General features: G+C 50.2%; 1 protein-coding gene across 2 annotated transcripts in view; it reads left to right on the top strand.

The window, feature by feature from the left end:
* Positions 1–26,599, top strand: part of BBOF1 (basal body orientation factor 1) — a 149,186-nt gene that overhangs the window by 73,640 nt on the left and 48,947 nt on the right. For both annotated transcript variants that reach the window (XM_069950848.1, XM_069950847.1), the window contains one exon: positions 23,456–23,600. In XM_069950848.1, coding sequence (XP_069806949.1) covers positions 23,456–23,600 — 145 coding nt within the window. The remainder of the gene's footprint in view (positions 1–23,455; positions 23,601–26,599) is intronic.

The raw sequence follows: 26,599 nt of genomic DNA, 5'->3' as shown, positions 1-26,599 counted from the left end.
AGTACAGTATAGTACAGTATAGTATAGTACAGTACAGTATAGGATAGTATAGTACAGTATAGTATAGTACAGTATAGTACAGTATAGTATAGTACAGTACAGTATAGGATAGTACAGTATAGTACAGTATAGTATAGTACAGTACAGTATAGGATAGGATAGCACAGTATAGTAAAGTACAGTACAGTATAGTATAGTACAGTATAGGATAGTATAGTACAGTAAAGTACAGTATAGTACAGTATAGTATAGTACAGTACAGTATAGTATAGTACAGTATAGGATAGTACAGTATAGGATAGTATAGTACAGTACAGTATAGTACAGTATAGTATAGTACAGTACAGTATAGTATAGTATAGGATAGTATAGTACAGTATAGGACAGTATAGTATAGTACAGTACAGGATAGGATAGTATAGTATAGTATAGTAAAGTACAGTACAGTATATTATAGTACAGTATAGGATAGTATAGTACAGTAAAGTACAGTACAGTATAGTATAGTACAGTACAGTATAGGATAGTATAGTACAGTATAGTATAGTACAGTATAGTACAGTATAGTATAGTACAGTATAGTATAGTACAGTACAGTATAGTACAGTATAGTACAGTATAGTATAGTACAGTACAGTACAGTATAGTATAGTACAGTATAGTATAGTATAGTACAGTATAGTATAGTATAGTACAGTATAGTACAGTATAGTATAGTACAGTATAGTACAGTATAGTATAGTACAGTATAGTAATGTATAGTACAGTATAGTATAGTACAGTATAGTATAGTATAGTACAGTATAGTATAGTACAGTATAGAATAGTATAGTACAGTACAGTATAGTACAGTATAGTATAGTACAGTATAGTACAGTATAGTACAGTAAAGTACAGTACAGTATAGTATAGTACAGTACAGTATAGGATAGTATAGTACAGTATAGGATAGTATAGTACAGTATAGTAATGTATAGTACAGTATAGTATAGTACAGTATAGTATAGTATAGTACAGTATAGAATAGTATAGTACAGTATAGTAATGTATATTACAGTATAGTATAGTATAGTACAGTATAGGATAGTATAGTACAGTATAGTATAGTACAGTATAGGATAGTATAGTACAGTATAGTATAGTACAGTATAGTAATGTATAGTACAGTATAGTATAGTACAGTATAGTACAGTATAGTATAGTATAGTACAGTATAGTATAGTATAGTACAGTATAGTAATGTATAGTACAGTATAGTATAGTACAGTATAGTACAGTATAGTATAGTATAGTACAGTATAGTATAGTATAGTAATGTATAGTACAGTATAGTACAGTATAGGACAGTATAGTATAGTAATGTATAGTACAGTATAGTACAGTATAGTATAGTATAGTACAGTATAGTATAGTATAGTAATGTATAGTACAGTATAGTACAGTATAGTACAGTATAGTATAGTACAGTATAGTATAGTATAGTACAGTATAGTACAGTACAGTATAGTATAGTACAGTATAGTACAGTATAGTACAGTACAGTATAGTATAGTACTTATCTTTACTCTCTCTGAATAAATGTTTTCTGAGACATTGGCTTGAGAAGGACACACCAACACTATCCGAAGTCTTCCCTTCTATCTAGAGTGCGTATCCTCTCCTCACTGCAGCATCTTCCCTTCTATCTAGGGTGCGTATCCTCTCCTCACTGCAGCATCTTCCCTTCTATCTAGGGTGCGTATCCTCTCCTCACTGCAGCGTCTTCCCTTCTATCTAGGGTGCGTATCCTTTTCTCACTGCAGCATCTTCCCTTCTATCTAGGGTGCATATCCTCTCCTCACTGCAGCATCTTCCCTTCTATCTAGGGTGCGTATCCTCTCCTCACTGCAGCTTCTTCCCTTCTATCTAGGGTGCGTATCTTCTCCTCACTGCAGCGTCTTCCCTTCTATCTAGGGTGCGTATCCTCTCCTCACTGCAGCATCTTCCCTTCTATCTAGGGTGCGTATCCTCTCCTCACTGCAGCGTCTCCCCTTCTATCTAGGGTGCGTATCCTCTCCTCACTGCAGCGTCTCCTCTTCTATCTAGGGTGCGTATCCTCTCCTCACTGCAGCATCTTCCCTTCTATCTAGGGTGCGTATCCTCTCCTCACTGCAGCGTCTCCCCTTCTATCTAGGGTGCGTATCCTCTCCTCACTGCAGCGTCTCCCCTTCTATCTAGGGTGCGTATCCTCTCCTCACTGCAGCATCTTCCCTTCTATCTAGGGTGCGTATCCTCTCCTCACTGCAGCATCTTCCCTTCTATCTAGGGTGCGTATCCTCTCCTCACTGCAGCTTCTTCCCTTCTATCTTAGGTGCGCATCCTCTCCTCACTGCAGCTTCTTCCCTTCTATCTTGGGTGCGTATCCTCTCCTCACTGCAGCGTCTTCCCTTCTATCTTGGGGAGATACAACACAAAAATGCAGCGCTCAGGGGCAGGAACCACGGATCATCTAGTTAAAAGGCCATCAACTCAGCATGTAGCACTTACTCTACAGTGGGGGAGAGGCTGAAGATCAAGCCTAACCCCCTCCAGGACGCCTGTATACAGATGCAGAGGTCGGAACACACCGGAGAATACTTCAATCAAGCATTCCGTTGATACAAATCACTAAGGCAACGCGTTTCGGTGGGCACCTTTATCAAGCCAACAGATTACATGTTACAAGCAGTATTTATAAAGCACATATACTTACAGCATGATGGAGTGTCAGTGTGGATCTCGTGCTGGGCCAGAAGTGACAGCACACCGGCGTGCCGGACGGTATATATATCGCAAGGCTCTCCGGCACGTTTACCGGAAAAGGCTTGTACAAACTTACATGGCCTACCTCGGGTTGAACAAAACTATAGAACAGGTATTTTAGATGCATCTATGTGTTTTATACATATATAGTATTTGATGATTTTTTTTTTATATGATCAGGTTTCTATTTGTTTTGTAGGGATCGTTAGCTATTCAGTAACTTATTCACATGAGTCTATATTTATTATAGTGCTTGAAAAAGCACTGTATTGTAATCCGTATTCTTCTTCCGCTTCTTCTTCTGCTTCTTCCAGCCATTCTTCTGCAATTAATACAGCCCAAGCCGCTTTGTGCACAGACTCCGTTGAAACTGCTTTCTTAAGCCCTCAGCGGTAACAGGTGTGCTTTCTATTTTGGGTTCCGATCGGATTTGTTGTTTTTAAGGAATTTACGTTTAAAGACCCCGAATTTCCCATAGGAAATAATGGCCACACTGTGAACGCTAACAGCCAATCACAGCACATATGCAAATAGCTCATATATAGCAGCCAGTAGGAACTCTAAGGTCTTGTCAGGCAATGTCTCACAACATCCACGCAGTCACATGTCGACTATTGGCCAATAGAAGATGGAGAAGATGAAAGGTCCTTACCATTATAAGTAGCAGAGTTTAGTTAGTAAAGTAGCAGAGCTGAGGCAGCCGTGTAGCAGAGCCAACACCCGCACTAGGTAGCAGAGCTGAGCCAGCCATGTAGAAGAGCCGACACCCACACTACGTAGCAGAGCTAAGGCAGCCATGTAGCAGAGCCGACACCCGCACTATTTAGCAGAGCTGAGGCAGCCGTGTAGCAGAGCCGACACCCGCACTACGTAGCAGAGCAGAGGCAGCCAAGTAACAAAGGCGACACCCGACGGTGCCCAAGTCGCTCTTAAAGGGATGGTACCCAAGTCTCTCTTAAAGGGACGGTACCCAAGTCTCTTAACCTCTTAAGGACATATGCCCTACCCGTACAGCATATGTCCGCGAAAGGAGTTCAGAGGGGGGCCGCCCCTCGACCCCCTCTAAACTGCCACAATAGCAACTGATATCTGCAGCACAGGACCACGGCTATTAGCAGGAGTGGGCCGATCGCCGCTCCCGCTAATTAACATCGTTAGATGCAGCTGTCAAACATGACAGCTGCCTCTAACAGTGTTATTTGCAGCCCATCCCTGGTGTCTAGTGGCGGGCTCCCCATTCCCCACAATGCGATCGCGGAGGGGGGATTCCTTGGTCTTACTAGGCCTCAGGGTCGGAATGACGCTGATCCCGGCTCGGTATTCTGTTGCAATGGTCTGCAGCAGGCCATAGCAATAGAGCACCGATCTAATCGGTGCTGTGTTATACAGCTACACTGATCTCTATGAGAGATCGGTGTAGTTGTATAGAAGTCCCCCAGGGGGATCAGAGCTCTATATAGGAGCCTCAGGGGGATCAGTGCTGTGTATATAGGAGCCCCAGGGGGATCAGTGCTGTGTGTATAGGAGCCCCAGGGGGATCAGTGCTGTGTATATAGGAGGCCCCAGGGGGATCAGTGCTGTATATATAGGAGCCCCAGGGGGATCAGTGCCGTGTATATAGGAGCCCCCAGGGGGATCAGTGCTGTGTATATAGGAGCCCCCAGGGGGATCAGTGCTGTGTATATAGGAGCCCCCAGGGGGATCAGTGCTGTGTATATAGGGGCCCCCAGGGGGATCCGTGCTGTGTATATAGGAGCCCCCAGGGAGATCAGTGCTGTGTATATAGGGGCCCCCAGGGGGATCAGTGCTGTGTATATAGGAGCCCCCAGGGGGATCAGTGCTGTGTATATAGGAGCCCCCAGGGGGATAAGTGCTGTGTATATAGGAGCCCCCAGGGAGATCAGTGCTGTGTATATAGGGGCCCCCAGGGGGATCAGTGCTGTGCATATAGGAGCCCCCAGGGGGATCAGTGCTGTGTATATAGGAGGAGCCAGGGGGATCAGTGCTGTGTATATAGGAGGACCCAGGGGGATCATTGCTGTGTATATAGAAGACCCCCAGGGGGATCAGTGCTGTGTAAATAGAAGTCCCCCAGGGGGGATCAGTGCTGTGTAAATAGGAGCCCCCAGGGGGATCAGTGCTGTGTATATAGAAGTCCCCCAGGTGGATCAGTGCTGTGTATATAGGAGCCCCCAGGGGGATCAGTGCTGTGTATATAGGAGGCCCCAGGGGGATCAGTGCTGTATATATAGGAGCCCCAGGGGGATAAGTGCTGTGTATATAGGAGATCAGTGCTGTGTATATAGGAGCCCCCAGGGGGATAAGTGCTGTGTATATAGGAGCCCCCAGGGGGATCAGTGCTGTGTATATAGGAGCCCCAGGGTGATCAGTGCTGTGTATATAGGAGGACCCAGAGGGATCAGTGCTGTATATATAGGAGCCCCAGGGGGATCAGTGCTGTGTATATAGGAGCCCCAGGGGATCAGTGCCGTGTATATAGGAGCCCCCAGGGGATCAGTGTTGTGTATATAGGAGCCCCCAGGGGGATCAGTACTGTGTATATAGGAGCAGGGGCGTAACTACTACTATAGCAGCCATAGCGGCTGCTATGGGGCACGTTGCATAAGGGGGCCCCATGGCCTGCTCATGCAATACACTGGGCCCCCTGAGCCGTCATCATTTGCAGCATCGGGTGACCCTGCTGGTCTCCTGGGTTTTGCAAACGTCCCTTTAACTGCAAGCACTCCTGACCAGAGCTAGCAGTTATGTAGTTATGACTTCACTTGACCGTTTAGTGGTCAGTCGGGGGGGGGGGGGCCCAATCAAAAGTTTGCTATGGGGCCCAGCCATTTCTAGTTGCGCCCCTGTATAGGAGCCCCCAGGGGGATCAGTGCTGTGTATATAGGAGCCCCCAGGGGGATCCGTGCTGTGTATATAGGAGCCCCCAGGGAGATCAGTGCTGTGTATATAGGGGCCCCCAGGGGGATCAGTGCTGTGTATATAGGAGCCCCCAGGGGGATCAGTGCTGGGTATATAGGAGGACCATGGGGGATCAGTGCTGTGTATATAGGAGACCCCCAGGGGGATCAGTGCTGTGTATATAGAAGTCCCCCGGGGGGGGATCAGTGCTGTGTAAATAGGAGCCCCCAGGGGGATCAGTGCTGTGTATATAGAAGTTCCCCAGGGGGATCAGTGCTGTGTATATAGGGGGTCCCCCAGGGGGATCCGTGCTGTGTATATAGGAGCCCCCAGGAAGATCAGTGCTGTGTATATAGGGGCCCCCAGGGGGGATTAGTGCTGTTTATATAGGAGACCCCCAGGGGGATCCGTGCTGTGTATATAGGAGTCCCCCAGGGGGATCAGTGCTGTGTATATAGGGGCCCCCAGGGGGGATCAGTGCTGTGTATATAGGAGACCCCAGGGGGATCAGTGCTGTGTATATAGGAGCCCCCAGGGGGATCAGTGCTGTGTATATAGGGGATCAGTGCTGTGTATATAGGAGCCCCCAGGGAGATCAGTGCTGTGTATATAGGAGCCCCCAGGGGGATCAGTGCTGTGTATATAGGAGCCCCCAGGGGGATCAGTGCTGTGTATATAGGGGCCCCCAGGGGGATCAGTGCTGTGTATATAGGAGCCCCCAGGGGGATCCGTGCTGTGTATATAGGAGTCCCCCAGGAAGATCAGTGCTGTGTATATACATGTCCCCCAGGGAGATCAGTGCTGTGTATATAGGGGCCCCCAGGGGGATCAGTGCTGTGTATATAGGAGCCCCCAGGGGGATCAGTGCTGGGTATATAGGAGGACCATGGGGGATCAGTGCTGTGTATATAGGAGACCCCCAGGGGGATCAGTGCTGTGTATATAGAAGTCCCCCGGGGGGGATCAGTGCTTTGTAAATAGGAGCCCCCAGGGGGATCAGTGCTGTGTATATAGACGTTCCCCAGGGGGATCAGTGCTGTGTATATAGGGGGTCCCCCAGGGGTATCAGTTCTGTGTATATAGGAGACCCCCAGGGGGATCCGTGCTGTGTATATAGGAGCCCCCAGGGAGATCAGTGCTGTGTATATAGGGGCCCCCAGGGGGGATCAGTGCTGTTTATATAGGAGACCCCCAGGGGGATCAGTGCTGTGTATATAGGAGTCCCCCAGGGGGATCAGTGCTGTGTATATAGGGGCCCCCAGGGGGGGATCAGTGCTGTGTATATAGGAGACCCCAGGGGGATCAGTGCTGTGTATATAGGAGCCCCCAGGGGGATCAGTGCTGTGTATATAGGGGATCAGTGCTGTGTATATAGGAGCCCCCAGGGAGATCAGTGCTGTGTATATAGGAGCCCCCAGGGGGATCAGTGCTGTGTATATAGGGGCCCCCAGGGGGATCAGTGCTGTGTATATAGGAGACCCCAGGGGGATCAGTGCTGTGTATATAGGGGATCAGTGCTGTGTATATAGAAGTTCCCCAGGGGGATCAGTGCTGTGTATATAGGGGGTCCTCCAGGGGGATCAGTGCTGTGTATATAGGAGACCCCCAGGGGGATCCGTGCTGTGTATATAGGAGCCCCCAGGGAGATCAGTGCTGTGTATATAGGGGCCCCCAGGGGGGATCAGTGCTGTTTATATAGGAGACCCCCAGGGGGATCCGTGCTGTGTATATAGGAGTCCCCCAGGGGGATCAGTGCTGTGTATATAGGGGCCCCCAGGGGGGATCAGTGCTGTGTATATAGGAGACCCCAGGGGGATCAGTGCTGTGTATATAGGAGCCCCCAGGGGGATCAGTGCTGTGTATATAGGGGATCAGTGCTGTGTATATAGGAGCCCCCAGGGAGATCAGTGCTGTGTATATAGGAGACCCCAGGGGGATCAGTGCTGTGTATATAGGGGATCAGTGCTGTGTATATAGGGTATTAGTGCTGTGTATATTGGAGTCCCCCAGAGGGATCAGTGCTGTGTGTAACGCCTGGAGTAGTGGATCCACTGGACCGTCCCTAGCGATGGCACTAACCTCACCAGGGAGCGGAGTCTAAGGGGCCGCTGGTTTTCACCAGAGCCCGCCGCAAGGCGGGATGGACTTGCTGCGGCAGGCGACCCCCAGGTCGCTACCCCTGGCTCGGTTGCTAGTGACGGCAGGCGAGGCGTGGCAGGAGCAGTAGGCAGGAGATGGTACTGGCAATGGTCTGTAGGTGAGACCGCACGTGACAGGCTGAACACAGGAACCAAAGTGTAATGGGGAAGCAGGAACCAGGAACAAGGAGTGGGGACCAGGTAGCGGACAGGAATCAGGAACAAGGACTAGGGACCAGGTAGCGGACAGGAATCAGGAACAACAGGGAGCTGGGCCAAACGCTATGGGAAGCATGTAGAGGCTCCAACACCTGCAGTGGGGCAGGGCTGGAATTTATAGGGAGTGATTGTGTGCATGACCAATTAGGAGCGCACTGCCCCTTTAAATCTGAGACAGCCGGCGCGCGCGCGCCCTAGGAGGCGGGGACGCGCGCGCCGGCCGGCACAGCGACGGACAGGAGCGTGGAGAGGTGAGACGCCCCCCGGGGCCGAAGTAACAGCAGCGCCGGGTCCCTGCTTATGGACACCGGCTGCTGCATGGGAAAGAGAGGAGTCGCGGCGGCGGCCCGGAGCACGGGACGCCGCCGCGGCCGTGACAGTACCCACCCCCCCTTTGGCCTCCCCCTCTTTCTGGCCTGTAGGAACCTCTTGATGAGATCTTGGTCCAGGATGTTAGCCTCGGGTTCCCAGGACCTCTCCTCAGGACCAAATCCTTTCCAGTCCAGCTTAGGGGTATGTAGTTGCAGCCAAGGGAGACCCAACAGGATGTTGGAAGAGGAATGGCGCAAAACGTAGAAGGAGATCCTCTCCTAATGTAAGGCGCCCACCTGGAGGACTAGGGGTTCTGTCTGGCAGTGCACAGCTTCGGAAAGAATCTCGCCCGTGACCGAAGAGATAGACCGGGGTTGGGTTAGCTGTATCACGGGTAGCCGCCATCTTTGGACCAACTAACTAGAAATGAAACTGCCAGCAGCGCCAGAGTCGATAAGGGCAGTAGTCTGGAGAACTTGCCCTGTGGGTGTCTGGATGGAGACTGGCATAGTCAACCTTGGAGAGGTGGCATTCACACCTAGGGAGGCCTCTCCCACCGGACCTAGGTGCGAGCGTTTCCCGGACGCTGAGGACGTTGGGGACATCTCTGCCGGTAGTGATCAGCGCCACCGCAATAGAGACAGAGATTCAGCTGCATTCGACGGGCTCTCTCATCAGTCGTCAGGCGAGCTCATTCCACCTGCATGGGGACTTCTGGAGGCGACTGGGGCATAGGAGCAACGAGACTCTGGAACACCGGTGCCAGCCGAGGATGGCGACGGGGCAGGCTCAGTCGTCGTTCCTGCCGGACCTCCACCTCTCTCTCGGAAAATCGGTTGTCGACTCTGGTAGCCAGTAGGATAAGATCGTTCAGAGATGTAGGGAGGTCGCGGGCGGAGAGCACGTCTTTCACTCGACCGGATAGGCCCTTCTTGAAGGTGGCTAATAGGGCGGCCTCGTTCCAGTCCAATTCAGCTGCCAGGGTGCGGAACTGGATGGCATAGTCACCGACAGAGGAGCTCCCTTGAGAGAGGTTGAGAAGAGCAGTCTCAGCTTAAGTAGCACGGGCAGGTTCCTCAAAGACGGAGCGAAACTCGGCCAGGAAGGCCCGGAGATTGGCAGCAACAGGATCATCACGGTCCCACAGTGGCGTGGCCCAGGCCAGAGCTCTACCCTCCAATAGGCTGATGATGAAAGCCACTTTAGAGCGCTCGGTGGGAAACTGACTACTTAAAAGTTCAATATGCATCGTGCATTGAGTCAGGAATCCCCTGCACAACTTGGGATCGCCTCCATATTTACTCGGGAGGGCCAATCGAAGTCTCGAGGTGGCTGCAGGTGGTGGTGGGCGCTGGGCTGTAGTATGCTGCTGTAGAGCGGCAGTCAATTGCTGGATTTGCTGCGACTGTTGCTGTATCTGTTGAGCCTGTTGAGCGACCACTCTGGCGACGTCACGGAGATCAGGCACCTCGCCGGGATCCATGGTTGGAGCCTACTGTAACGCCTGGAGTAGTGGATCCACTGGACCGTCACTAGCGATGGCACTAACCTCACCAGGGAGCGGAGTCTAAGGGGCTGCTGGGTTTCACCAGAGCCCGCCGCAAGGCGGGATGGCCTTGCTGCGGCAGGCGACCCCCAGGTCGCTACCCCTGGCTCGGTTGCTAGTGACGGCAGGCGAGGCGTGGCAGGAGCAGTAGGCAGGAGATGGTACTGGCAATGGTCTGTAGGTGAGACCGCACGTGACAGGCTGAACACAGGAACCAAAGTGTAACGGGGAAGCAGGAACCAGGAACAAGGAGTGGGGACCAGGTAGCGGACATGAATCAGGAACAAGGACTAGGGACCAGGTAGCGGACAGGAATCAGGAACAACAGGGAGCTGGGCCAAACGCTATGGGAAGCATGTAGAGGCTCCAACACCTGCAGTGGGGCAGGGCTGGAATTTATAGGGAGTGATTGTGTGCATGACCAATTAGGAGCGCACTGCCCCCTTAAATCTGAGACAGCCGACGCGCGCCCGCCCTAGGAGGCGGGGACCGGCTGCTGCATGGGAAAGAGAGGAGTCGCGGCGGCGGCCCGGAGCACGGGACGCCGCCGCGGCCGTGACACTGTGTATATAGGAGTCCCCAGGGGGATCAGTGCTGTGTATATAGGAGACCCCAGGGGGATCAGTGCTGTGTATATAGGAGACCCCCAGGGGGATCAGTGCTGTGTATATAGGGGATCAGTGCTTTGTGTATAGGAGGCCCCAGGAGGATCAGTGCTGTGTATATGGGAGGACCCAGGGGGATCAGTGCTGTGTATATAGGAGGACCCAGGGGGATCAGTGCTGTGTATATAGGAGCCCCCCAGGGGGGTCAGTGCTGTGCATATAGGAGCCCCCAGGGGGATCAGTGCTGTGTATATAGGGGACCCCCAGGGGATCAGTGCTGTGTATATAGGAGGACCCCAGGGGGATCAGTGCTGTGTATATAGGAGGACCCCAGGGGGATCAGTGCTGTGTATATAGGAGGACCCAGGGGGATCAGTGCTGTGTATATAGGAGGACCCAGGGGGATCAGTGCTGTGTATATAGGAGCCCCCCAGGGGGATCAGTGCTGTGTATATAGGAGCCCCCAGGGGGATCAGTGCTGTGTATATAGGGGACCCCCAGGGGATCAGTGCTGTGTATATAGGGGATCAGTGCTGTGTATATAGGATACCCCCAGGGGGATCAGTGCTGTGTATATAGGAGGACCCCAGGGGGATCAGTGCTGTGTATATAGGAGCCCCCAGGGGGATCAGTGCTGTGTATATAGGAGGACCCAGGGGGATCAGTGCTGTGTATATAGGAGACCTCCATGGGGATCAGTGCTTTGTATATAGGAGACCCCCAGGGGGATCAGTGCTGTGTTTATAGGGGATCAGTGCTCTGTGTATAGGAGACCCCAGGGGGATCAGTGCTATGTGTATAGGAGGCCCCAGGGGGATAAGTGCTGTGTATATAGGAGCCCCCAGGGGACTTCTAATTACTGTATAAGTGAAAATGTTTTCATTAATAAAAAAAAAACTCTCCCCTAATATAAGTCTGAATCACCCCCCTTTTTTCCATTTTATAAATATAAATAAATAAACATAATATCGCTGCGTGCGTAATTGCGCGAACTATTAATTTATCACAATTCTGATCTCGCATAGTAAATGGTGTAAGCGCAAAGACCCGCCAAAGTGCAAAAATTGAGCATTTTTGGTTGCATCAAATCCAGAAACATTGTAATAAAAAGCGATCAAAAAATCGTATATGTGCAATCAAGGTACCGATAGAAAGAACACATCATGGCGCAAAAAATGACACCTGACACAGCCCCATAGACCAAAGGATAAAAGCGCTATAAGCCGGGGAATAGAGCGATTTTATGGAACTTTTTTTAGTGTCAAACATATCGGGGGAGATTTATCAAAGGGTGTAAAATTTAGACTGGTGCAAACTGCCCACAGCAACCAATCACAGCTCAGCTTTCATCTCTGGTAACATGATAGAGGAGCTCTGATTAGTTGCTGGGCCCAGTTTGCACCAGTCTAAATTTTACACCCTTTGATAAATCTCCCCCATCAAGTTTATTTAGATGCAAGAAAAGCAAGTACAGCAATCAGTGGCCTACATGGCCAACTTTAAGAAAACAAAGAAAATACAAAAATAGAAAAAGGAAAAGAGTTTAAGGTACCGTATCATGTACAAATAGAAAGGAAATAATAAGTGTAAAATAAATGTGGGGACGATTGGATCTCACAGGGATACATAGTAAGAGGTATCAGTTACATAGGAGGAGGTAAACCAGGGGGTCCAGGTCTTCTCATATAAGTCGACCATATCACCACAAATAGCTGCTATTTTTTCTGAGAGCATAATATCGTGAACTCTAGCTAGGGCTCTGTCCAGATATAGGTGGGATTGTTTCCAGCAAGAAGCTATATGAATATATGCCGCGAGAAGAATAAATTGCGACAATTTAAACAACTGGTTCGGCATCTTAGATGGTCGGACTCCGAAAAGACAAGCTTGGGGTGTCAGTGGATAGTTATATCCAATCACATCAGTTATCACTCCGACCACTGAGTGAACTACAGGGCATGACCACCAAACATAGTACCATCTGCTATATACCCTCTAAAGCACAGTGGGGAAACATCTGGATAGATGGCATGAAGCCTAGTAGGTACATAATAAGCCCTGTGCAGGATTTTAAGGGCAGTCTCTGTCAAGGAAACCTGACAGCTACCTTTGCTGAGAATTTCCCTGCTGGTTTTCCACTGGATTGGAGACAAAGACATGTGAAGATCAGCTTCCCACTGTGCCATATAGGGTAGGTAGTTAAGTAGAGAATAAAGAAGGGACAACATACCAGTCCTAGAAGGGGTGTAAAGTGCTTGCCGTTCAAAGTCAGTCAAGAAGACCTCTTTAGATCTGGGTATTAGTGTCGTGAAATATGAGAAGACCTGGTTAGCCCCGAACAATTCAGAGGTAGGCATATGGGAATGGGCCACAAATTCCTCCTTCGTATACAGTCGTTTACGTTTTAGAAAATCGTGGAGCCTAAGAAACTTGTTGGTAACCCACCATCGAAACATAAGGGGGGACAATCCTGGAGGAAACGAGGGATTACCAAGTAAGGGCAATAAAGGGGAGATTGGGGACTGCAAGTTTTTCTTAAAGCGTACCCTACGCCATAGAGCTAGAGAGTGCAATACTATTTGGACAGAAGCATGAGGTCTAGGGAGGGTGGGCATTACATGAGAGCAGGTAAGCAGTAGGGGGCTACCAAGTCTGATTCCAGCTGGACCCACTGGGGGCGACCCTCGGTTGCATTAATCAACATTAGTTGCGCAAGCCTGGCTGCTAAATAATAATTGTGAAGGTTGGGAACTGATAAGCCACCAGACCTTTTATGTATGAACATAACTTTTTTAGCAATGCAGGGCCTACGGCAATTCCAAATAAAACGGAAAATATCCCTCTGTAAGCTCAATATATCTGAGCGAGCCAGGGGGATCGGTAAGCAGCGAAAGTAATAAAGCAGAATCACCATCCTCACCGCATTTACCCTGCCAAGCCAAGAGAGATGGGGCATATTCCATTTATGAAGATCTGCTCTTATGGCAGAAAAGAGAGATAGGAAGTTAGAAGTGTATAGAGAGGAGAAAGAGTCAGTAAGTTTTACACCAAGATAGGAAAGCGAGCGGGAAGGGAAGGAAAGCCAAAGTTCAGGGAAATGAGTTTTTGCTGGGAAGGGGGACATTACAATAGAGAGTCTCTGTATTAATCAAACTAAGTCAAAGGCCTGAGACCTTCTCGAAGATAATGGACACCCCTGGCGAGTGCCCCGTAAAATAGGCATAGTAGTGGCAGTAGATGAGGGGAGTTTAAGAAATGCTGAAGGTGAGGAGTAAAGTAAATGGAATATATTAACAAACGACCCCCCAAATCCCATGCGGCGTAAAACCCCGAAAAGGGAAGGCCCAGGACAAACTGTCGAACGCCTTTTCTATATAAAGTGGCAACAGCATGAGTGGCGTTGTGGAAGCGTTAGACCAATTAATGATATCTAAAACTTTGCGGATATTGTCTGGGGCCTGCCTCCCCAGGATGAACCCCACCTGGTCATTATATGTTAGTCTGGGGAGAAGGGGATTAGGGCGGGAAGAGAGAATAGAAGTGAGAAGTTTGGCATCTAAATTTATTAGAGAAATGGGCCTGTAGGTAGTGGATAGGGTAGGGTCCTTATTAGGTTTGGGAATAAGTGTAATCAGGGCATCTAAAGACTCAGGAGGGACAGAGGAGCGATCAGGGAGGGAATTAAAAAATTGAGTTAAGGGGCGAACAATATGAAGAATAAACTTTTTATAATACATTGCTGAAAACCCGGCCCAGCCGGGCGCTTTCCCAAATTTTAAGCGATATATCGCTTCTGTTACTTCCTCCTCTGTGATAGGACGGTTAAGTAGGGAATGTTCATCCGGTGATATAGATGCAAGGAGGAGGGAATCTAGAAAGTGCTTGATTTGGGGGTCAGAAGGGGGGAGGGATCTGCATAGAGGGAAGAGTAGAAAGAGTGGAAAATTTTGTAAATGCGGTCAGGATAAGAGGCATAGAGCCCCAGGCGTACCTGTAGCTTATGAATGTGGCTCATCCTCTGTTTCTGAGCTAACATCTTAGCTAAAAGTCTGTCCGGTTATTGGCTCATTTATAGTACGTGGCTTGTGTCCAGCGTACTGCTTTTTCTGTCCTGTGGGTGAGAACCGCATCAAGTTGCAATTTAACATCTGCCATAGCTTTTAATAAATATATAGTAGGGTTACGTTGGTGTGCAATGGAAAGCCTTAAGAGCCTATTCTCTAACGTGGCTTGGGCCCTATTACGTTCCCTCTTCACCCCTGTAGCCAAGGAAATCAGTCTACTTCTCATGAACGCCTTGTGGGCCAACCATACCCAGCAAGGGTCTGATTACGGCACAGCATTGGCTCTAAAATAAGAAATAAGATCGTCCTAAAACTGCTGGTGCAAACGGGGATTCGTTAGTAGGGATTCATTTAGCCTCCATTTAACCCTTAGGGGACACAGCCAGTTTTCATTTTTCCCTCCTCGTGTATATAAGGCCATAGCGCCTGCATTTTTCCACCTAGAGACCCAAATGAGCCCTTATTTTTTGCGCAACTAATTGTACTTTGCTATGGCAGATGTAATTTTTGCCTAAAATGTGTCGGGAAACCAGAAAAAAATTATATGTGTGGTGAAATTGAAAAAAAAATTTTTTTTTTTTAATTGGGGGGGGGGGGGGGTTGTTTAAGTCCCAGGCTTATAGCGCTTTTATCCTTTGGTCTATGGGTCTGTGTGAGGTGTCATTTTTTGCGCCATGATGTGATCTTTCTATCGGTACCTTGATTGAGCATATAAATGACTTTTTGATCGCTTTTAATTACAATTATTCTGGATTTGATGCGACCAAAAATGCACAATTTTGCACTTTGGGATTTTTTTGCGCTGACGCTGTTTACCGTGTGAGATCAGGAATGTGATTTATTAATAGTTCGGGCGATTACGCACGCGGCGATAGCAAACATGTTTGTTTATTCATTTATTTATTTTTATTTATAAAATGGGGAAAGGGGGGTGATTCAGACTTTTATTAGGGGAGGGGATTTTGTGTTATTAACAATACATTTTTCTTTTACTTTACACATATACTAGAAGCCCCCTGGGGTTAGGGTTATTCCCCCTGGGGGACTTCTAGTATATGCACTCTGATCTCTCATAGAGATCCATGCAGTATAGTTATACTGCATAAATCCATGAGATCGGTGTTCTATTGCTTTTGGCTGCTGCAGCCAAAAGCAATAGAATGCCGAGCCGGGATCAGCGCCATTACGGCGCAGACCCCGGCCCGGGATGGATGCGGGGATCGCCCCCCCACAATCGCGCCGCAGGGGGGCGATCCCCCCACTAGACCACCAGGGATGGATATGAGCAAGTATTTAGAAGCAGCTGTCAACTTTGACAGCTGCTTCTAAGTACTTAATTACCGTGCCCGCTAATAGCCGCGAGCCCGGGCTACATGCGGCACCCGGGATCGCGGCAGTTCGCCGCGCGACCCCCCTCTGAACTCCCATAGCGGCACGAGGACGTTCAGTAACGTCCTGGTGCAGCTATGGGTTAAAGGGGTTATCCAGCGCTACAAAAACATGGCCACTTTTCCCCCTACTGTTGTCTCCAGTTCAGGTGCGGTTTGCAATTAAGCTCCATTTACTTCAATAGAACTCAGTTTCAAAACCCCACCCAAACTGGAGACAACAGTAGGGGGAAAGTGGCCATGTTTTTGTAGCGCTGGATAACCCCTTTAAAGGGCGCAGAGAGTTTACCTACAAGATCAAATTCAGCCAACACTATGTCGTGATCCGACCAAACTGAGAGAACATGTTTAGCATATAAAAGTGCAGGCAGGGCGGATGTGGAGGTCAGAACCCAGTCAATCCTGGTATAATGATGATGAGTGGGTGAGAAATAGGTGTAGCCTCTTGCAGTGCCAATATGTTCCCTCCACACATCCGCCACCCATAGGTCAGAAAAGGATGAAGTCAAAAGACGCTGCTGGGCAACAGTACGGTGCAGGGGAGCGTTGTTGGTCCAATTTGCCATTATAAACCATATTAAAGTCACCGTCCCAAATCAGCATATCATATTGCAAGTCAGAAATAAGTGTACACTTCCTAGTGAAAAAGCTTAAAGGGTCATCTCTAGGGGCATAGGAGTTAACCAGACACAGTTGTTTCCCATACACCGTACCCAATAGTGCCAGAAAACGACCCTCTGGGTCTATTATTTCTTTTTGTATTGTAAAGGGAAAGGAGTTACGGATAAGGAACATAACTCCCCTAGCTTTAGATTGGCATGGGGCAATGCAAACTGTAGAGTACAGGGGTGAAAATATTTAGGGAATGAATGAGGCGTAAAATGGCATTCCTGAAGAGCAATGACATCAGGGGCATGTTTAAAGTGTCACTGTCGTGAAATTTTTTTTTGCAGAAATCAATAGTCCAGGCGATTTTAAGAAACTTTGTAATTGGGTTTATTATCCGAAAAATGCATTTTTATCATGAAAAAGCAGTTTGAAGCTCTCCCCCCTGTCTTCATTGTTCTCCTATGGAGAGAGCTAAAGAAAAGACCAAAACAGGACAACAAAGAGTTAATCTACAAATCCCTCACCCGTTATCTGTTCTGACCATCACCAGTGACCTGTCTGAGCTCGGATTACAGCTGTCACCCAGCTCCGTGCCTGTAATCCTCTGTTATCTGCTTTCTGCTGCCGGCTAACTCCCTCCTTCCTCCTCCCCCCTCCCCCCTCCCCTCTCCATAGAGCAGACAGGGGACGTCTCCTGCAACAAGTCACAATTTTCTGATTTTTCAGAGTGGATGAAAAAGAGGAAGGAGGGGGGGACCTGGGAAAAGGCTTTTTACATGCAGATAATGGCAGATTTGGCTAATAAACCCAATTACAAAGTTTCTTAAAATCGCCTGGACTATTGATTTCTGCAAAAAAAAAAAATACGACAGTGACTCTTTAAGATCATCTCGGACAGCGGTCAGATCCTCACTTATCATTTATACTTTCTTGGATGAACGCTGTCCCCAATTCTTGTTTCTTCTATCTATGATACGTACCCTCTCCTCACAGCAGCGTCTTCCCTTCTATCTAGGGTGCGTATCCTCTCCTCACTGCAGCGTCTTCCCTTCTATCTAGGGTGCGTATCCTCTCCTCACAGCAGCGTCTTCCCTTCTATCTAGGGTGCGTATCCTCTCCTCACTGCAGCGTCTTCCCTTCTATCTAGGGTGCGTATCTTCTCCTCACAGCAGCATCTTTCATTCTATCTAGGGTGCGTATCCTCTCCTCACCGCAGCGTCTTCCCTTCTATCTATGATACATACCCTCTCCTCACTGCAGCGTCTTCCCTTCTATCTATGATACATACCCTCTCCTCACTGCAGCGTCTTCCCTTCTATCTATGATACATATCCTCTCCTCACCGCAGCGTCTTCCCTTCTATCTAGGGTGCGTATCCTCTCCTCACCGCAGCGTCTTCCCTTCTATCTAGGGTGCGTATCCTCTCCTCACAGCAGCATCTTTCATTCTATCTAGGGTGCGTATCCTCTCCTCACTGCAGCGTCTCCCCTTCTATCTAGGGTGCGTATCCTCTCCTCACTGCAGCGTCTCCCCTTCTATCTAGGGTGCGTATCCTCTCCTCACTGCAGCGTCTTCCCTTCTATCTAGGGTGCGTATCCTTTTCTCACTGAAGCATCTTCCCTTCTATCTAGGGTGCATATCCTCTCCTCACTGCAGCGTCTTCCCTTCTATCTAGGGTGCGTATCCTCTCCTCACTGCAGCATCTTCCCTTCTATCTAGGGTGCGTATCCTCTCCTCACTGCAGCGTCTTCCCTTCTATCTAGGGTGCGTATCCTCTCCTCACTGCAGCTTCTTCCCTTCTATCTAGGGTGCGTATCCTCTCCTCACTGCAGCGTCTTCCCTTCTATCTAGGGTGCGTATCCTCTCCTCACTGCAGCATCTTCCCTTCTATCTAGGGTGCGTATCCTCTCCTCACTGCAGCGTCTCCCCTTCTATCTAGGGTGCGTATCCTCTCCTCACTGCAGCGTCTCCTCTTCTATCTAGGGTGCGTATCCTCTCCTCACTGCAGCATCTTCCCTTCTATCTATGATACATACCCTCTCCTCACTGCAGCGTCTTCCCTTCTATCTATGATACATATCCTCTCCTCACTGCAGAGTCTTCCCTTCTATCTAGGGTGTGTATCCTCTCCTCACAGCAGCATCTTTCATTCTATCTAGGGTGCGTATCCTCTCCTCACTGCAGCATCTTCCCTTCTATCTAGGGTGCGTATCCTCTCCTCACTGCTGCATCTTCCCTTCTATCTAGGGTGCGTATCCTCTCCTCACTGCAGCGTCTCCTCTTCTTTCTAGGGTGCGTATCCTCTCCTCACTGCAGCATCCCTCCTTCTATCTAGGGTGTGTATCCTCTCCTCACTGCAGCATCCCTCCTTCTATCTATGATACATACCCTCTCCTCACTGCAGCGTCTCCCCTTCTATCTAGGGTGCGTATCCTCTCCTCACTGCAGCATCTTCCCTTCTATCTAGGGTGCGTATCCTCTCCTCACTGCAGCATCTTCCCTTCTATCTAGGGTGCGTATCCTCTCCTCACTGCAGCGTCTCCCCTTCTATCTAGGGTGCGTATCCTCTCCTCACTGCAGCATCTTCCCTTCTATCTATGATACATACCCTCTCCTCACTGCAGCGTCTCCCCTTCTATCTATGGTGCGTATCCTCTCCTCACTGCAGCATCTTCCCTTCTATCTAGGGTGCGTATCCTCTCCTCACTGCTGCATCTCCCCTTCTATCTAGGGTGCGTATCCTCTCCTCACTGCAGCATCTTCCCTTCTATCTAGGGTGCGTATCCTCTCCTCACTGCAGCATCTTCCCTTCTATCTAGGGTGCGTATCCTCTCCTCACTGCAGCGTCTCCCCTTCTATCTAGGGTGCGTATCCTCTCCTCACTGCAGCATCTTCCCTTCTATCTATGATACATACCCTCTCCTCACTGCAGCGTCTCCCCTTCTATCTAGGGTGCGTATCCTCTCCTCACTGCAGCATCTTCCCTTCTATCTAGGGTGCGTATCCTCTCCTCACTGCTGCATCTCCCCTTCTATCTAGGGTGCATATCCTCTCCTCACTGCAGCGTCTCCACTCTTTTTTTGTTATTCTTAATTCTAATTCTTTTACAACATGTAAAAGATACAGCAGCCAACAATTGCAATACATGTGGGAAACTGTGGCAGAGAAGAGGGCCCCTATACACAGAGGGTGGAATGTGCGGGAGACAATAAAATAGAGTACCGGGAGCTGGCTAACACCCAAGACTATCCCAAGCCAGGGATAGTGGGTAGGGACACGAATATGGGTAGGGACACGATACCAACCGGATAATACCTTAGATCTTGCCTCCTGGTTACGGAGGAGGAATATCCACAGGCCTAAACCTGTTCCACTTGCGCTGTAGAGAAGGTCATATCAAGGTCTTCCTCCCAGCCAGGCAGGAAAGGAGGAGGTGGCTGTTCCGGCGGGGATGCCAACATGGCATATAGGAGTGAGAGAGGGCCAGAGCCAAGACAGAGGGTCTCAAAGGAAGTAAGCATACGAAAGAAAGAAGACGGGATTGGAAGAGAGAGGAGGAAATGATGGAGCTGGAAGGCTCTCCCGAACGCAAGAGGAAAGGAATCCGGAAGGTCTTTCAGATCCAAGAGAGACAGCCAGAAGGAGCCACAAAGAAAGTATTTGGCTCTTAAGCAACCCGCCCTGTACCAGGCTTGGAAGACAGGGTTCTCCCTGCCAGTAGGGAACAGGGAACGGGGGGAGGGCTGCAAGGAACCCTGAGGAGAGGTGCTTATGACAGATGCTCAATGTGGGAGCAACGGTAGGGTGGGCATTGATGAAATGGACAGAGACGGGGAGCCAGGGCGCCGTGAGGAGCGGGGAGAGGGCCATTTCAAAACCTACCCATAACTTAGTAGAAGCGTGACGGTGCCAATCTAAAACGCCGCGTAGTAGTGGTACATATGAGGAAGGCCCACACCGCCTCGTAACCTCAGGGGGACAGATTTCACTGAATGGATTGTTTGTGGGCCGAGATGAATTGGATTAAGAGTGAGGAGAGTTGCCGGAAGTAAGATTAGGGCACTGCCACCAGTAGGGCCTGAAAGAGATACAACAATCTAGGGAGGACATTTATTTTGAAGATAGAACAACGGCCAAACCCACTGCAAGTCGGCCTCAACGGTCTTGAGCATGGGTGGGAAGTTTATTTTAAAGATGTCAGAAATAGCAGGTGTCAGCTGGGTTACTAGGTAAGTCAGGGATGTTCGGAACCACCGGAAGGGGAACGAGGACTAGCGTCTTCCCTTCTATCTATGATACGTACCCCCTCCTAACTGTGGCGTCTTCCCTTCGATCTAGGGTGCGTACCCCCTCCCCACTGCACATTTCTCCTTCTATCTAGGGTGTGTATCCTCTCCTCACTACAGCGTCTTTCCTTGTATGTAGGGTGTGTATCCTCTCACTGCCACTAGGAGGACAGAGGGGGTCTGGAGGAGAAGGAGGGGGACAAAGGGGTCTGGAGGATGAAGACAGAGGAGTCTAGAGAAGGATGACAGAGTAGTCTAGAGGAGGACAGAGGGGTCTGGAGGAGGGGGCAGAGAAGAGAGATGAAGGAGAAGGACAGAGGGGTCTGAGGAAGAGGAGGACAGAGGGGTCTGAGGAAGAGGAGGAGGACAGAGGGGTCTGAGGAAGAGGAGGACAGAGGGGTCTGGAGGAGGAGGACAGAGGAGTCTAGAGAAGGAGGGCAGAGGAGTCTAGAGGAGGAGGACAGAGGAGTCTAGAGGAGGAGGACAGAGGGGTCTGGAGGATGAGGACAGAGGAGTCTAGAGAAGGATGACAGAGGAGTCTAGAGGAGGAGGACAGAGGGGTCTGGAGGAGGAGGACAGAGGAGTCTAGAGAAGGAGGACAGAGGAGTCTAGAGGAGGAGGACAGAGGGGTCTGGAGGATGAAGACAGAGGAGTCTAGAGGAGGACAGAGGGGTCTGGAGGAGGGGGCAGAGAAGAGAGATGAAGGAGAAGGACAGAGGGGTCTGAGGAAGAGGAGGACAGAGGGGTCTGAGGAAGAGGAGGACAGAGGGGTCTGAGGAAGAGGAGGAGGACAGAGGGGTCTGAGGAAGAGGAGGAGGACACAGGTGTCTGGAATAGGAGGAGGACAGAGTGATCTGGGGGAGGACAGAGGGGTCTGGAGAAGGACAAATGGGTCTAAAGAGGACAGATGGGTCTGTAGGAGGAGGAGGAAAGCGTGGTCTGGAGGAGGACCGAGGGGCCTAGAGGTGGAGGGGTCACAAGGAGGAGGAGGACAGAGGTGTGTGGAGGATGAGGAGGACAAAGAGTTCTGGAGGAGGAGGGGGACAGAGGAGCCTGGAGGAGGAGGAGGATAGAGGGGTCTGAGGAAGAGGAGGAGGACAGAGGGGTCTGAAGGATGAGGAGGACAGAGGGGTCTGAGGAAGAGGAGGAGGACAGAGGGGTCTGAAGGATGAGGAGGACAGAGGGGTCTGAGGAAGAGGCGGAGGACAGAGGAGCCTGGAGGAGGAGGATAGAGGGTCTGAGGAAGAGGAGGAGGACAGAGGGGTCTAGAGGAGGAGGACAGAGGAGCCTGGAGGAGGAGGAGGATAGAGGAGCCTGGAGGAGGAGGAGGATAGAGGAGCCTGGAGGAGGAGGACAGAAGAGCCTGGAGGAGGAGGAGGATAGAGGGGTCTGAGGAAGAGGAGGAGGACAGAGGGGTCTGAAGGATGAGGAGGACAGAGGGGTCTGAGGAAGAGGAGGAGGACAGAGGGGTCTGAAGGATGAGGAGGACAGAGGGGTCTGAGGAAGAGGAGGAGGACAGAGGAGCCTGGAGGAGGAGGATAGAGGGTCTGAGGAAGAGGAGGAGGACAGAGGGGTCTAGAGGAGGAGGACAGAGGAGCCTGGAGGAGGAGGATAGAGGAGCCTGGAGGAGGAGGACAGAAGAGCCTGGAGGAGGAGGAGGACAGAGGGGTCTGAGGAAGAGGAGGAGGACAGAGGAGCCTGGAGGAGGAGGATAGAGGGTCTGAGGAAGAGGAGGAGGACAGAGGGGTCTGAGGAAGAGGAGAAGGACAGAGGAGCCTGGAGGAGGAGGATAGAGGGTCTGAGGAAGAGGAGGAGGACAGAGGGGTCTAGAGGAGGAGGACAGAGGAGCCTGGAGGAGGATAGAGGAGCCTGGAGGAGGAGGACAGAAGAGCCTGGAGGAGGAGGAGGAGGACAGAGGGGTCTGAGGAAGAGGAGGAGGACAGAGGAGCCTGGAGGAGGAGGATAGAGGGTCTGAGGAAGAGGAGGAGGACAGAGGGGTCTAGAGGAGGAGGACAGAGGAGCCTGGAGGAGGAGGAGGATAGAGGAGCCTGGAGGAGGAGGAGGACAGAAGAGCCTGGAGGAGGACAGAAGAGCCTGGAGGAGGAGGAGGATAGAGGAGCCTGGAGGAGGAGGAGGACAGAAGAGCCTGGAGGAGGAGGAAGACAGAGGGTCTGAGGAAGATGAGGAGGACAGAGGGATCTGGAACAGCACAGAGGGGGTCTAGAGGAGGAGGACAGAGGGGTCTGAAGGATGAGGAGCACAGAGGGGTCTGAGGAAGAGGAGGAGGACAGAGGGGGTCTAGAGAAGGAGGACAGAGGGGTCTGGAACAGCACAGAGGGGGTCTAGAGGAGGAGGACAGAGGGGTCTGAAGGATGAGGAGCACAGAGGGGTCTGAGGAAGAGGAGGAGGACAGAGGGGGTCTAGAGAAGGAGGACAGAGGGGTCTGGAACAGCACAGAGGGGGTCTAGAGGAGGAGGACAGAGGGGTCTGGAACAGCACAGAGGGGGTCTAGAGGAGGAGGACAGAGGGGTCTGAGGATGAGGAGAACTTTTTGCAGCCCGTTTTACAATATGGTCTTCATCTTTCAGGCAGCTGGGTGATGTTGGAAGATCGGTCTTTAAGGAGAATGTGCAGTTGAAAGAAGCGATTTCCTATCATGTGAAGGAGTCTCGTAGGTTACAGAGAAGATTGCAGGAGTTGCAGGAGGAGAGGAAGCATCTGCTGCAGGAGAAGGTGAGGATATCCATAGAGGGGATTTACACCACTGAGCCTATTCATCTACCTCATACATTCATGTACAGAATTATGGCAATCACACCATACACCACCATCACCTATACTACTATTATGGAGAGATTTCCAAAGTGATACAACTACAGGTGGAGTTTGGTTAGAGAAGGATCGGGGGAGGGCACCGACCATGAGCCCTAGCATGGCCCCACCCAGCTGATCCTGCTGATTAGCCTCAAACAGCCCTACGGGACTGCTGACAACCACCGTGACAGACAGACACCAAAGGACAGTGGTACAGGCCGGGTCAAACCAAACGGACAGCGCAGCCAAAATGATATAGTCAGGGAAACAAGGGCCAAGGTCAGAACAAGCAGTGACCTTGGGGTACGCTGAGCATGCTTACTTTAGTCTGACAGCCAGTGGGGGGACTAGGAGGAAGTTATATAGGAGGTCAGGGGCCTAGAACTGGACCAGGCACACAAACACACAGAGAAACCACAAAGGGAGTGGAAAGGCGGGATGTCAATCACCTAGGAAGACAAAGGTTACCTGGTAAATGGTCGCTCATCATGGGGAAGGCTGTGGTAAGGACAGCGTGGATACCAGGATAACATATGGCCGCGGCTGTAGCAGACTGGGGTGTTCCTTGGCAGGATGATGGGAGAATCGGTAGCCAGCTGTGGAAGGAGATCCGGCTGGCGGGCGCGAGCCAGGAGAGATCCCTCCGCCACAGATGTAAAGAGCCCTCCTCCTCACAGTGTGCTTGGAGGCAGCTGAGGCCGATCTGCACCAACGCAGACTCCCCTTGGCCTCCCTGGCACCAGAAGTTATGTATGTAGGGCCCCTGGATGGGGGACTATGATAAGGGACACGATTTATAGTAAGAAAATGCCAACAGAGATGATGGACAGAGGGATGGACAATAATGCCAGACATGACAAGGTCAGCACACATGACAAAGAGCTGCTTGTAACTTTGCCTGCAGTCACTGAGTGAGCTGAATGATAGATATATATAGATATATATATATATATGTTGGACAGTAATTTTACTTTTCTCCCTTTCCTCTCCTGTAAAGATAAAGTGATCAATATGATTACGTTTTGATTCCCTGAAGAGAAGGCCTCCACTGACCAGGGTTATATGACCTGTCGCCCCTCCCCCCCCTCTTATTAGCTCCCATAGACATCAGGGCACAGAGTGATCCTACAGCAGTGAACCCACTCCATAAGGTCTGGTGGGAGCTTCAGTATATGCCATATGCAGCAGATGATCAGACAGTATGACCTGCATGGCACAGTATGCACACATGACAAGGCCTGCACACATGACAAGGCCTGCACACATGACAAGGCCTGCACACATGACAAGGCCTGCACACATGGAAGTGACAGAGAGCTGCCTGCACACATGACAAGGCCTGCACACATGGAAGTGACAGAGAGCTGCCTGCACACATGACAAGGCCTGCACACATGACAAGGCCTGCACACATGACAAGGCCTGCACACATGGAAGTGACAGAGAGCTGCCTGCACACATGACAAGGCCTGCACACATGGAAGTGACAGAGAGCTGCCTGCACACATGACAAGGCCTGCACACATGACAAGGCCTGCACACATGACAAGGCCTGCACACATGGAAGTGACAGAGAGCTGCCTGCACACATGACAAAGCCTGCACACATGGAAGTGACAGAGAGCTGCCTGCACACATGACAAGGCCTGCACACATGACAAGGCCTGCACACATGACAAGGCCTGCACACATGGAAGTGACAGAGAGCTGCCTGCACACATGACAAGGCCTGCACACATGACAAGGCCTGCACACATGACAAGGCCTGCACACATGACAAGGCCTGCACACATGACAAGGCCTGCACACATGACAAGGCCTGCACACATGACAAGGCCTGCACACATGACAAGGCCTGCACACATGACAAAGCCTGCACACATGGAAGTGACAGAGAGCTGCCTGCAATGCTGCCACATGGCTTTAAACCACAAAAGCTATTTTTTCTTTTAGTCCTTGTGTGAATGAATGGACAGAATTCTCTTTAAGAAATATCTATGTGGGACAGTAACCTAAGCTTCCCTCTCTCCTTCTGTGGAGACAAGGTGGTCAATGTGACAGAGTTTGATGCCCTGGAGGGAGGGAGCCATGTTCCAGGTGTTTGAGATCACAGTTAATACTCAGGGTTAAATGATTTAATAAAATATAATGGGGAATGAATCTTATTTTCAGATTACTCCAGAATCACTCGGAGGAAAACAGATTTTTCCTTTCTCTTGTTTCTCCCAAAAGTGAAAGTCAATTCCCCACAGGAAATCACTGACTGGCCGGATAGCAAGGGGTTATAATATTAAATTGTATAATGATTATATATGTTTTGTGTTGTATATGACCTTAAAACCTTTAAGGACCCTGGAAGCTAGCTGATATGTACACTTTATGACAATATGTTGGTTGAGGTTTTTTTTATGTGGGGGGGGGGCTGTGATCAGCGGTGTGGTACACTGTGGCTTGCTGCTGCCTCCCACTGCCCCTGGGGTGGGCGTGCGCTGGACACAAGGCTTTGTAGGCGGCTGGTTGAGTTATGGGGGGGGGGGGCTGTGGTCAACGGTGTGGTATGCAAAGAAGGGGTCCGTGGAGCCTCAGTTACGAGTCTCAGAACACAGGAATAGCCAGATATCCCTCTCTCCAGAGAAGGAAGCCCATTGCCAAGGGGCGCCTCCTAGTGGGGAGAGCACCAAACCACCCTGATACGTAGTCCCTCGGGTCCTCACTCTATTACCAGCTTTAGGACCTAAATAGGGAAACACCAGGGTGGCCCCTGTGAGTCAAAGTCTAACTCTATGGCGAGTATAACGACATAAGACAAGGGTTACCAAGGTTAGGCATCCATTCACAGACTGCTGCCCGGGGTATTTGCCCCTCGTCAGGATTCTGGCTACTGGGGGCAATGAAAATTAAATAAAAAATGAACGGTG

Source organism: Dendropsophus ebraccatus, chromosome 13 (assembly GCF_027789765.1).
Source record: "Dendropsophus ebraccatus isolate aDenEbr1 chromosome 13, aDenEbr1.pat, whole genome shotgun sequence".
In the NCBI taxonomy this organism is placed as follows: Eukaryota; Metazoa; Chordata; class Amphibia; order Anura; family Hylidae; genus Dendropsophus; species Dendropsophus ebraccatus.
This window is presented reverse-complemented; position numbering and strand designations above follow the sequence as displayed.